Source organism: Tremella mesenterica, assembly GCF_000271645.1.
Source record: "Tremella mesenterica DSM 1558 unplaced genomic scaffold TREMEscaffold_7, whole genome shotgun sequence".
NCBI lineage: Eukaryota > Fungi > Basidiomycota > Tremellomycetes > Tremellales > Tremellaceae > Tremella > Tremella mesenterica.
This window is the reverse complement of record NW_006711231.1, coordinates 182,994-196,130: the sequence shown is the minus strand read 5'-3', so window position 1 is coordinate 196,130 and position 13,137 is coordinate 182,994. Positions and strand designations below refer to the sequence as shown.

General features: G+C 42.9%; 3 protein-coding genes across 3 annotated transcripts; 1 reads left to right on the top strand and 2 right to left on the bottom strand.

The window, feature by feature from the left end:
- Nucleotides 1-39: 39 nt before the first annotated feature.
- Nucleotides 40-1,534, top strand: TREMEDRAFT_74088 (uncharacterized protein). The gene is made up of 4 exons (XM_007005472.1): nt 40-120; nt 201-470; nt 646-881; nt 1,044-1,534. The coding sequence occupies exons 1-4, from the start codon at nt 56-58 to the stop codon at nt 1,355-1,357; spliced, it is 885 nt and encodes a 294-aa protein (XP_007005534.1). The 5' UTR covers nt 40-55; the 3' UTR covers nt 1,358-1,534.
- Nucleotides 1,535-1,801: 267 nt separating this feature from the next.
- On the bottom strand, nt 1,802-9,824 carry TREMEDRAFT_31892 (uncharacterized protein; the record flags this gene model as incomplete). The annotated part of the gene is made up of 17 exons (XM_007005247.1): nt 1,802-2,041; nt 2,257-2,493; nt 2,753-2,928; nt 3,098-3,196; nt 3,514-3,733; nt 3,969-4,101; nt 4,410-4,684; nt 4,898-5,065; nt 5,288-5,434; nt 5,644-5,959; nt 6,191-6,435; nt 6,523-7,095; nt 7,317-7,465; nt 7,688-7,873; nt 8,051-9,007; nt 9,319-9,526; nt 9,747-9,824. The coding sequence occupies 17 exons, from the start codon at nt 9,822-9,824 to the stop codon at nt 1,802-1,804; spliced, it is 4,407 nt and encodes a 1,468-aa protein (XP_007005309.1).
- Nucleotides 9,825-11,277: 1,453 nt separating this feature from the next.
- Nucleotides 11,278-12,837, bottom strand: TREMEDRAFT_63019 (uncharacterized protein; the record flags this gene model as incomplete). The annotated part of the gene is made up of 5 exons (XM_007005352.1): nt 11,278-11,313; nt 11,436-11,561; nt 11,782-12,182; nt 12,376-12,499; nt 12,754-12,837. 5 exons carry the CDS (start codon nt 12,835-12,837, stop codon nt 11,278-11,280), a joined length of 771 nt encoding a protein of 256 aa, XP_007005414.1.
- Nucleotides 12,838-13,137: the final 300 nt, after the last annotated feature.

Below are 13,137 nucleotides of genomic sequence, written 5' to 3'. Positions count from 1 at the left end.
GCTATTCAAACCTACTTGGCTATAGACATCCTTCCCTCCCTCACAACCATACATCATGTCCCTCGACCCTTCTTCCTCTGCTCTACATCTCAATCTCCCTCCTTCTTCCTCTTCTCAAGCGTGAGTGTTATTTGACTGCTTGTCTCCCCATGCGTCATGAAAACAGTGGCTTTGTCGAAAAGTTCATCACTAACACACAGTCGCCCGCCTACTCTCATCGTCGTTCACCCATCCGTCATCGCCTCCATCTTGATACACCACCAGCGTCGTCCCGCAACATCCACAGTACAACGTGTCATCGGCACTCTTCTCGGTATCCGGAATGAAACTGGTCTAGAAGTCGAAGTTCGCAGTTCTTTCGCTGTACCTCATTCTGAAGGTGAAGAAGCCGTCACGATAGATATGCCTTTTCAACAAAGTATGGCCGGTTTGATCTCCCGTGCAGGACCTAAAGAGGTTATAGTGGGATGGTGAGTGTTTTCAGTTCATATCGGTATCACATCTACTCTCTGCCTTTCCATCATCTTCTCAACATTCATCCCGACGTTTTATTGGGCGAAAGATCACCGAGGGGGATTTCCATCATCCCTTTACATGAGGGAACACCTTGGAATCACTGAAACTCAAATTGAGCTTACCCAACAGGTACGCAACCGATGCTGAGATCAACGCCAATTCTGCTCTCATGCAAGCTTATTTCACCGCTCAATCCTCCCCATACGCCGCTATACATCTTACGGTCGATATGAACCTTACTCCTGAGGGTAATGGTTTAGGTGTGAGAGGTTGGTTCGCACAACAAATAGGAGATAAAAGTGAGAATTGTGTTTTCATGCCTGTTCCTGTTCAAGTGAAACAAGGCGAGGCTGAACGTGCTGCATGTGAGTTCATCTCCAACTTTACTCATTTTTTCCCCATTTCTTGCACCCTCTTTGCCTCACATGTTCCTCCCACCCCCATCGAACGTAAAATATTCATTACTTGGAAACATAAGAAAATAATACGTGATATTTTGAAACGATGAAGTCCCTCTGACAAAATAGTAAACCTCTTATCATCTCCTAATCCTCAACCTTCCCTTCCACCTCTTCCCGCCCTTTCATCCTCTTTGTCGGAACTATCCAACCTCATCGACGCCTGTTTGACATACGTACAATCCGTAATCAAAGGTGATGTCGTAGCAGATCCAGAAGTAGGACGATATCTTCTCGAAGGAGTTGGAAGATGGAGTAATGCGAGTGAGGAAGAAGGTGTAAAGAAAGGTTTACAGGATACTTTAACAGTGGAATACGTGGCGAATCTCGTGAGGAGTCAAATGGAGTTGAGTGCGAGATTAGCTTTGTTACCTCAGGCTTGAGCTTTTATACTTTTATTCTCTCATTCTCCCTCATGTCGTGATTTCGACTTGAACCCATTTGAACCGTTTGATCATGGATGATTCTTAGGCGACATGCCTAAGACCATGATGCATGATCATGGACAAAAGTGTAGAAAGACAAGAGTCATTTCCAATGCATCTCGTTGGCCTATCTTTCTTCATGTCCCACTGCCCTCAATTCATCCTATTCGTCAAGCTTTTCAAGATCACCCAAAGTACATCCCACATGTCCACATCGAGTTTCTGTCCTCGAATCAAGCAAGTGTCAGATAATGCTTGTCTGATGTCATATAAAGTCCAAGTATCATATAGTTTTAAAAAGATGCAACTTAGATTCAAAATACAAAACATCCAACTCCAAACTCCACACCCTAGAGTACTTTTTAACTCCACACTCCACACTCCACATCCCACCTATTCAACTCATATTCTAACCCTTTCCATAAACCCAAACAAACCTTTCAAATCGACAAACCTTCTACCGTTCTTATCCAAATACCTCTGTGCAACACGTGTTATCTGATTAAACGCTTGGAGATTAGGAATCAACAAAGCTCGTAATTCTTCGTATTTCGCACCTCCACGAGTATCTGAAAGAGCTTTGTCGGTATTGAATAATGTATGAAAGTATAAGAGTTGATCGTGTAATTTTTGATCAGAATACTGTTCGTCAGCACATGTTCTTTTGTCCTCGACCTTTAAACAACACTGAGTCGTCCTCAATACTCTTTACACTATGTCATCCTCAATACCCTTTACACCATGTCATTCTCAATACTCTTTGCACTACGTCGTCCTCAATACTCTTTACACTGTTTCCTCTCGAAGGAGAGAGGTCAAACTTATGTGTTAGGTGATTGAAAAAAGGGATAACCAACTTCTAACCTCACAACACCTTTACATCCTTCTTTCACCAATCCTAAACATCTACGTCCATAAACACCCATCATCCTAGTTCTAGCTCCACATCCTTCCCCATCACAAATGGTATAACCGAGATAATATCTCGCCACATGCGCTCGGATTTGGTTTTCCATTTGGACCGATATGGAAGGTGTTGGATAGATGGAAGAACAGACGGGACATATAAGACCGGTAGGTTGAAGCATGTTTGACTGCACATGAGTTATTGAATTACTCACACAATTTTCTCAGTCTAAGGATGAATGGGGTGGTTTGTCGTATCAAATATTGTAAGTTTTGTCGGAGTGGGCGCGAGTGTGTAGAGTGTCGTTTGTCTTCCATAGAGACATACAGTGGAGGAGTAAATGGTAAATGGTGAATGGTGGAGCTGGGGAATACAGAGATAAGTATACAGGGAATAGAGTAAGAGAAAGAAGAGATCAGGGAAAGGGACGGTTGAAGGTGACTTACAGAATCATCTAACAATCCTTCAAAATTAGATACACTATGACATCCTATACAACGTAAAGAAAGTGGAGAAGCATCTTTGAACCTCTCTTTATCCGAGATTTGCGATTCGAACGTGAAGAATTGCTTTTCTGTCACTTCGCCTCCTGTATGAGTTGCATACCGTGTAGGATCGAGACCTCGAGGTTAGCCGTACTTTGCCATTACATACATATATACAACTTATACTTGTAGCAAGGGAGGCCACAGAAATCTGGAATACACGCAATTGACAGAGATCGATATGCTTGAGAGGGGGATGTAGATGGGGGTGAAGAAGGAGAAGAGGAGGGAGGAACATGAACTCACCTAGACATTCTGCTAAACGCGCACGGTCCGTACCTTCTATAGACTCGCATAATCTCAATACAGGTTGTAAGATTTGACCATCGAGGTAGAAATCGAAGTCTCCATCCATAAGTCCCTTCACTGCTTTATGTCATGGTAGATTTCAGACGGATCGCGATGAATCACGTTGACAACTTTAGGGAAAGATATAGGTCATACAAACGCCATGTTTTTCAATGAAAACAGCGGAAGAGGTAGAGAAATATTGATGAAGGAGTGATATGAAGAAGGTCAGAATGAGCAATGCAGTCTTCAGAGGAGGAGTGATGGAAAGGGTGATGAGGAATGTCAATGGTAGCAAGAGTGATATTGGAAAAGACAGAAGAAGTCAAGAAAGAGGAAAAAAATACGTAGGTCAAAAGTGAAGAATCACGCACCTATTCTCAACTCTGACCCCTGTCGCCTCAAATCATCAGGATGAAAAGCCCTATCAGCATGTGCACTCTTTGCGCTTTTCCCATCTTCTCCCAAACACATGATATAAGGTATCACATCATGTGCGCGTACTGCGACACCTTTACTTTTCATACGTAATGCCACTTGAACGTGAGGTTGTGATTTCTTATCTGGGTAATCTTCGGGGTTTTTACCCAATCGCTAGTGATCAGTATTTGTCCTTTTGGATTCTCATGTTCGAAATTATAGAAGAGTGGTACAAAAGGAGAGAAGTGGTGAGTCGCGCTTATGATACTGCCTGAGATATGATGTGACAAAGTTTGTCACTGTAAACCAAAGAACTGAGTACGTCGGAAGAATGAGGAGACCCGGGCGGGGGTATGGCTTGCGGGGGAACAAGACCAATAATTGAGAGGAGTGTGTCTGGAAAACTTACTTTGAAAATGATGAAATCTTCCAATGGTATACCTCCACTACGTACCGTCTCACCTAGACTGGTAAGATATTCATGTATCTTCTCTACCACAACTTCCGTCGCTTGACCTGAGAGTATCTCCTTCAACACCGCCCTGTGAATTAGTAATTCCGTTCATGTAAGTCTATATGACAACGCTTATTCAACAACACTTTGAACGACGAAATGAGATCATTCAATTATTCGGCCACTAGTAATATATCACGTGAAAACTGGCGACTGTCCTACGGTACGTTTACCATATGCTCCATTCCGCGTCTGCAGATCAAATGCTTAGGAGATGAAGGAAGCTACGGAAGAAATGACTGTCCAACATTGCTTCTACCATATGTTTCATTATAAGTCCTAAGAGCGACGAGTGAAGAGACAAAGGGGTGAGAGAGAAATGTCATGAAAACTCACGCAGAAGCATCCTTACTAATCTTAGCAAACTCTCTTCTCTTCATATCAAGCCCTTTAACTTCCGTCGTCTTGTCTCCAGAAGCATCAATCTTCACAGCAGCATATTTCTTTTTGTTCAATAACAAAATACGTTCAAATACAGCGTCAAGATCGATTTCGAGTAATCTGTATCGCTCATTGACCAATTTCTTGAAATCATTGGCGATTTTGAGAGCTTCGGGGTAAGAAGTGACATTTGAGTTGACAAATACGGAATCGGTATCACCGTATACGACCTGTATGTCAATCATCATCTTTCTTATCGTATACAATTGATCGTCATCATAACATCCCCACTGACCTCCGGGGATGAGCAGGTGATGAAAGGAGAGGAGCTAGAGGCTAAGGAGATTGCGGTCTTTCAAATGCTGAAAGGAAATCTATGGATATGTAAGATGACATGAGTAGGAGGAGTGAGATGAGCAGCAGTAGGCGTTAGGTGAACTCACGTCAAGTTGAAGCGACTCGGCCAATTCCCTCGTATGAGTCAAAATCTCTCGACCTTTATAAGTCGTCAATGCCGCCAGAGGTCTGGAGGAGAACCGAGAACCTTGAAAACCTAGACAACCGTACATTGAGTTGGCGGTAAGTTTCAAAGCTTGTTGACGGATGTCGTACTGGCTATCAGTGATGTCTCCTTGTGGGACGAGTCGAGGCCATAAAGAGACATGAAGTCTCGGTCTACTAGCGGAGAGAATTTGACGTGGAGATTGTTTATCACATATGTCGGAGCAAGGTCAAGGACAGATGTATATGGTATCTGATCAAAACATGTCAGAGCTAAGGAAACGTGCAGAACGGACGGGGGAGGGTGGTTGAAGAACACAGTTAAAACTTACCTGTTGAAGTTGAGCAGCAGTAGCGTTTTTATCCTTCATCAAAGCTTTAACCTGTTTTCTTCTACCTACGAGTGTAGCGATTATTCGTGGTAGTACACCTTGAGGTATTTCACCACCTGGAACATCTGGGATTTTATCTTCTTCCCCCTATGTATCAGATACCCTCTGTATTTTTTTCCTCCTCTTTCTCGTGCAGTTCAAAAACACCGACAAACGCATGCACCGGTCTCCGTAATACGATAAGGGAAAGGTCATGACGATCATGAAGAGAATCACAAAGTGAGTGAAATAGAAAGATGAACGCATATGATTCAAAGAAATGAACTCCATATGAGTTGGGATAAAAATGAACTTACCTCCTCATCCACAGGTTCCCGTTCTACAGTGGTGAAATCGATATTGTATTCCTGTATGATACTAGGATACAAAGAATTAAAATCCATTACCAATATATAAGTATCCCATAAACCTTTTTTAGGATCGAATACTAATCCACCGGCATATTTAGCTTTTCCTCTTTTCGCCATGGGAACTTCTTCATCTTCATCTTCCATTGTGATTGTTCGAGTTTTCTTGAATGTTTTATCAGGACAAACGTATTTAAGACGATGGAATTCGTGTAATAAGATAAATTCGTTTCTGACTGCACGACCTCCATTCAGAGTCAAATTCCTGTCCGTCAGAAATTATGCCATTTTAGAAATCGATTTCTATTTACACAGTATGAGGGAAAGGAGGTCGTGACGGGAGTTAAAGGTTCGACACTTTGGCTCTCTCGTTAGATGAAGGATAGCGGGGTATACGTATTCGCGTGGGGGAGGTGAGTGGTAGACGAGCATAAGTTTGTATGGAGGAGGGAAAGTAGGGGAAAGTTGGAATTGAAGGTGAATCGACTTTACTGACCAGGAATTTCCAGCCAAATTCGTAAGTTGTTTTGTCAAAGGTAACATTTGCACCCTAGCCGCTATTGCCATTTGAAAATAAGAATCCACTTCGCATAATCGAATAAACTTTATCAATTTTTCCGGACCTGAAAGTGTATGATCAAAATATCCGTGCGTATCTTCAGGATCTATATCCTCTCTTTGTATTTTAAGATGTGTTCCGCACATTTCAGTGAGGGACCAAGTAGTTGATGATATCATACCCTATTCATCAATATCCTCTCAAACTGCCCAACACCCCCACCCCCCCCTTTTTGTTTCCTTGGAATGCGAAAGAGATTCAAGACTCACCTTGGCAGCATCACTAGATAAATCCGCTACTAATCTACCTGCCATCAACCTGACGTTATTACCAGCTTTGGAAATATTGAATGTTTTTCTTCTAAACCTTCCTATCCTACTCCAACGATCCGCTTTTAATTCTTTCATCCTATACAACAAAGCTTCGAATCCATTGCCTAAGAAATTATGTCCAACGATAACATCTGGATCATGTCTTTGTATTGTAGCTAAAAGAGAGTTCAATAACGCTCTTTCTGCTTTAACAGTTTGGAAAGGAGAACGTTCGGTTTTGGCTCTGCTTTCGAGATTAGGAGGGAATTTTTCGATTGGTCTGACGATGGTATTGAGCGTACTGGGTAATCGATCGGGTGGTGTGGGATCATCAATGTTACATGATTCCCATGTTCGGGTTGTGGCGCATAAAATCTCAGTTTTGTTTTCTCGATGATTGACGATGGTTCGGAGAGAGATGGATGTTATTGTGAGTGGTGGGATATCTTTAGGGGCGTTTGGGGCATCTTCTGTGAGAGGATTGACGTTTTTGGGTGAAGAAGTGTGAAATTCAATTTTACACCATGAAGTCTGAAAGTCAGTCAATCGGAAATATCCCGCTTGAATACATCTTGTACATCTCCTTCGCAACCCAGATAACTTTGTTCCATCTTGGTAGCTAACCAGACCAAGTCTGTACCCGTTGTTGAGAGAACAGGGGATATATGATATCCGGTGGATTTGACGAAGATGACGGTGAAACAAATGCCGCTCCTATCTCGGGATGATCTAACGAAAATGGTCAAACGCACGGCTTTGGTACTCAAAACAGGTCCTTTGATTTCCAACCAGCATGGCCCCATGATCTTTCTCTTGATCACTAAAAGCTCGAACGCTGACGTGTTGGTCCCGAACACTCGACTGAATGTGGGTCCTTGGCAGTCCATGGGCATTTCGGGTTCTGAGGTCAATTCCGCTGCATCCATGTTCCCAAGACGACATGTAGCCGTGGGAAGCGGCTTTAAAGTCTACCAGATAGACAAAAGTGATTGTCAATCTTCAAAAGCGATCAAAACAGCCAGTCTGGACTGGAAATTCGTCGAAGGTCGGAAAGAATTTGGTCGTAAAACATAGATGAACAGCACGCATGACGAATGGTAGAGGGTGATGAGTCAAGACTCACGATCAAATCCATATACCACCTTCAACCATTCGCTCTCTCCTTTAGGTACATCTTTCTCTTCGAAAGCGTATTTACGCTGTACGAATTTTGCTGCCCATTCTTCCACTCCGGCTTTTTGACGAGCTTTGTCAAAATCTTGGTATACGTCGGTCTTTGTCACTTCAAGATCTGTTTCATGACCGCCAGCTTGAGGTCAGCCTAGGATCCTGTTTTGATAATTCTCCATCTTGCACTGACACATCATGCAGTTCCGGTGGTAACACATAGTGCCAAAGAGTGACGTGTTTCAAGGAGTGTACGATCTCTACCGGAAGAACGCAGAGGGAAAGCGCGAGGGGGTGGGAGCAGGGGGAGAAGACTCACAAAATCTTTTAGGTCTAGGTTTGACAAACAAATTCCTCTGAATTCCATTCACACTAACACACGCACTCACATATTTCCCACTTTGTCTATCCAAAACCTTTCCTACCAAATGGACCACCCCATCCTGTTCGATGAAATCCAACCAAAACATCCTCAAGGTGCCATCTTCTTCCAAAACATTCTCTTGTTTGATACTTCCTACCGGAGCGGTGACCGTTTCCAACTCTTGTGTTTTCGGTGCCAACGTTTCTGACAAAGAGGACCAATGAGTTGCACCTGGAATAATCTTCTTTAAACCAACTTTCGAAGGAGTTTCTTCCTCTTTCGTCTCCACTTCTTTACCTACACCATGAACAACGGGTATTTCTTGTTTTACTTTGACAGAAGTAGAATTAACCATTTTTCTTCTTGTTGAATTACCATTGATCTTCGATTGTGCAAGAGGTTTAGATTGTACCTTTATACCTTCATCTTCATCATCACTAATACGTTCTTCTTTCACAACAGTCTCCATATGCATATCCATTTCCATATCTTTATCAGGAACAATCGTCATTTCTGATATCCTTGGTTTTTTCTTATTTCCTATAGTCATCGTCATACGCGGTTCTTCTTCTACATCGGAAGAATCGCCGTATCTCTTTTTAGAAAAGAAACTCTCTTCGGAAGAAGGTTCAATTCCGTCCGAGCTGTACATAGGAATATCAGGGGAAGATTTCCGTTTTCGTGTGTCGGACAGGAAAGCTGGTTGGGAAGGAACGGAAGGGACTGAAGTGACACTGGATAGAAGGGAAGCCATGAAGTCGTCTTCGGCAATGGCGGAAGGAGCTGGACGGTATGTAGAGGTGGATTGGATTGGACGGGCGTAATCTGATAAAGCTGATTTGGGCTTTGGTTTGGATGAGGTGGACTTTTTCTGGGCTCGAGCTCTGGCTTTTGCTTTTTTGAGTTTACGAGCTATCATTCAGTTTTGATTCCATGAGAATCGTCTCGATGGTCTAATCATCCTCCACGCCTGTGAACATTCACGTCACATAGTTGGGTCGCTTCATATTCATGTCACCCTGTTCACATACCCATCCTAGAGCCAACCACGTCTTCAACGTTGTATACATCATTTTACACAATCGGGATGAAGGGGAATAGAAGGAAGTCATCACTTTGAGAGAGACCAGTGTAGTGTCCACAAAAAGGTCAAGATAAATTGAAAACAGTCAGGCCTGAGACCAACGATAGACGAAAGAAAGTAAGACAAGAGAAATACTCACCTTTTCTCAACTCTTCATCCTCACCTTCGAAATGATCTTCATCCTCACTACTCTCCTCTTCCCTCTCGTCCTCCCAATCATCAACTCCATTATCGACATATCCGTTCCCATCATCATCCACAATAAAATCATCTTTCTCCAGTCGATCACCCACTATAGAGCGATATTGTTCGTCAGAGACTGTATCGTATATCTCTCCATCACCAGGCTAACATTTAGCGTTTCTTTCTCACTCCATCTTCTTATCTGCTATCTCTCCACCCCCCTCCCCTATTTATTGACAAAACTGTGAATCCCCATCTACTCCGACATCGAGTGTCTGCCCCATCCGCCCCTTCACACCAAGATCTTCTCATGAACCTATCGATGGCTAGACGATACTTTTCTGAATGTGTGGTGTGTGATGGAAGTGAGGAGGAGAAACGTACTTTCCACTGTGACAATCTCCCACCTTCTTTCCTCGCTTTTTTCAAAGCTGCGAATCTATCAGCTCTATTACTGGCCATCCTCGTTATCTTTCAAGTTGGTCAGAGGTCAAATGGAAAGATGAAATTGAAGAATCCAAGTCGCGTCAACGCGTTTGTCCGCCACGTGGGTGAAGGTCACGTGCAGAACTTAGTTCCGTCGGAAACGTTGGAGAGTTCGAGAATTCCTCCACTTCTCTCCAACACCATTTCAGACAGTCTATGCTTTCTCTCATTCCTCCTCCTCTTCTCCTACATTGCTGTAGTAAATTGCCTTCCTGGAAATCACAATAGAAGAAAGAAAAATTTGGAGATGCCATCACCGCTGGACGATCCCACCATCCCATCTCCTTCTCTTCATGCAGAGGTAGACCAACCTTTCCCTCCTGTCCCCCCAGTATCCCAAACGAATCCTCCGAACACCAACACCGTCACCCCTCCTGATCCAAACCTACCAGCTTCCGAACTACCCACAACATCATCCATCTTGAATTCCGATCAGCAAGTCGGATCGAGTATCGAAAACGATCCCCCATTGGCTATTGAAGCACCTCATCCAGAGGTGAAAGAAGAGGAAGAGGTACATACTTTAGATCTAGGAGAGGGGAACGTGGTAAAGTTAGATAAATTAGGTCCTATGATAATTAATTCAGATGGAGTGAGTTTTCTTTTTCTTTTCTTTTCCTTTCTCTTTCCCCTCATTTATTTTCCCCTTTCACCTCATTTGTCTCATAATCCGTAAATCCACCTTGATATCCCACCATTCGATCAGTCTTGAATGTAAAAGGATAAGAAGATTACTGGAACTACATGCTTAGTCCCTTCTCCTCGTGTCATGAAGTGCTTAAAAAGAGGATATCATTCATACTACCTCATCTGCTAATTGGAGATGAGGAAAGTAAATGAGATATGAGCATATGGGAGAATGAGAGAATGTAAAGAGACTTATCGCGTATTCTAGGGATAAAAGAGATTATACGAATAACATTCACTGATAGTAGACATTATCGAGGATCCAAAATTGGCAAGACCTTCATCCGATAGAACAAGAACGTACAGTTCGGTTATTGATTAAGAAAAGGAATTTGGTAAGGTTAGAAAAGCTCCAATCTGGGTTTGAATCCGCCGAGAAGACGTAGTGTAGTGCAGCCGGCTTAGACGGTAATGAAAAGAAATCGTGGACACTATTTCTTAAAAGAAGTTGCTCAATCGTCAAAGAACCCAGTCGGTTTGTATAATATGAAAGGGATGACATGAGGATGAAGCTTCTTAATTTCGCTAAAGTGGGGTTTGATGAGGTACTAGATGTTGATGCTCTTGAAATGACAAAAGGCGAGAAAGATGTGTGCATCCAATGAAGGTTCTGAGACGGATGGACTATACAGCAAAAGGTATCAGACTAGATCTCGAGTAATCATGATATCATTCATACTCGTGACAAATTCATTGCCAAGCTATGCTATACTGTACGACTCGAGGACTAGAGAAACTATCGTTATCGTTTACCCATGATTCCTCCCGGTCCATGTTCCTATTGGTCAGCTCTGACCCCAGCACCGTCTACACGTACTCGTTCGCATTCGTTCCCTAATGAGATGTATGGACAGTATCGCAAGGGCCGTTGGTGGGAAAGATAGGGATGAAGATACTCACTTTGGCATAACAATTATTACAATATGGTACCCCGTCCCTATCAGATACTCTTGATGGATCTACGGTCGTTTTGCACGAATGACATCTGAGACAACCACGGTGCCATTTATGTCCCACTGCAAAGACCTGATTGTGAGCAATGACACAAACTACACACCTTCTGACTGGTCGAATCGTGCTTCCAAAAACTGAGCCTGGCTGCGAGTGTAGCGAGAAGTACATTTTAAGAGATGGCACCTTCGTCCAGCAAGTGAGAGACGGGTCGTCAAAAGTGTACGATTATATCAAGGAGAGTGGATGGAGATGCATGGAAAAAAAGAAAAAGAAGAAAAAGGATAACACTTACCTGCTCTGCAGCGTAAACTCTTTTCTCACAACCCCAACAAACTTCTTCACCTACTAAAGGTTTTTCTCCCCATTTAGCTCTAGGACTATTACCTTGTCTTAACAAACCCCTATCATCCAACGCTTTTGGTCCTCCGGCATATGGTACACTGATAGGTCTACTACTTCTGAAATCTGGTCTTGTGATGGGTGTTCCATCTTCCCTTTCACGTAAAGTGGGTGATGCTGGTGGTGGATCAGATAGTCGAGGAGGGGTATAGAATTCCGTAGGTGGTTGAGGTAAAGGACGAGGGCGTGGAGGTGAGAGTGGGGAAGTAGGTAAGGAAGGGAGAGATGGAGTTGTTGATTGAGGTGGGGATTGTGTACGAGAAGGGGAAGAGTAAAGGTTGTTATGACGAAGATCTGAAGTTTGTCAGCATTTCAACAAAAGCTTCTGGCTTGTCAAAGCCATGTCAATCGTAGACCCTTAGATATTGGCATCGGTGATAATACCACCGAAGGGGAGCCTTGGCGGTTTACCAAAGAAGTCAAACGAATTAGATTTGGAGGGGGATCGCTAGATCATAGAAGGATAGAGGTAAGGATTGTCACTCACCCCTCGTACCGAACAATTGTCTATGACAAGGAGTACAAAAAGGTTCGTTATCATGTTCGACCAAACCACCAGGATCAAGACGTTTCCCACATTGTCTACATTTTAGACATTGTTTATGGTAGATCTATATTGGTTGTTAGCTTATTATCTCATCCACCTGGAGAGCTCATTTCAAAGAATCAAGAATGAAAACAATGATACGACCAAGTACAGATCAAGGGGGATGAGGGGATAAGAGAAAGAAATCAATGAGCTGAGTATCTCTTGACTCTATCAACAAGCTCACTCTCCATATCAGAGGAGATAAACGATCAAGAAAGATAAAGTTCAAGATCAAAAATATACGATAGAAAAAGACAGAAATCGAATCAAACTCACCTTCCTACCTGGTCCCATGACCTGTTCAGCATGATAAACAGCTTTTGAACAAGTAGCACAATTAGGTGATCCACCCCAAGACATCTTTTCTTTTCACTTGAAATCCCTTTTGAGTCCTATAGATCTTATTCGTTCACCCTGCTTGAGGTCTACACGATGATACTGGGATATATGTATGTATGTATGGAAGTTAGTGTGAGTTTTAGCTGGAATGAGATACTGTACTTATGAGATGGAGTGGACAAAGGGAGTTGTTGATCGATCAGGTTCGGGTGGCGAATTGATTGTGGCGGTTGAGTGAGTGTGGCAGTGGACTACCGACAGAGTATACTCAAAATGTCTGGGTTTGTAGAATTATAGTGCTCAAGAAACTGGTGTTAGATG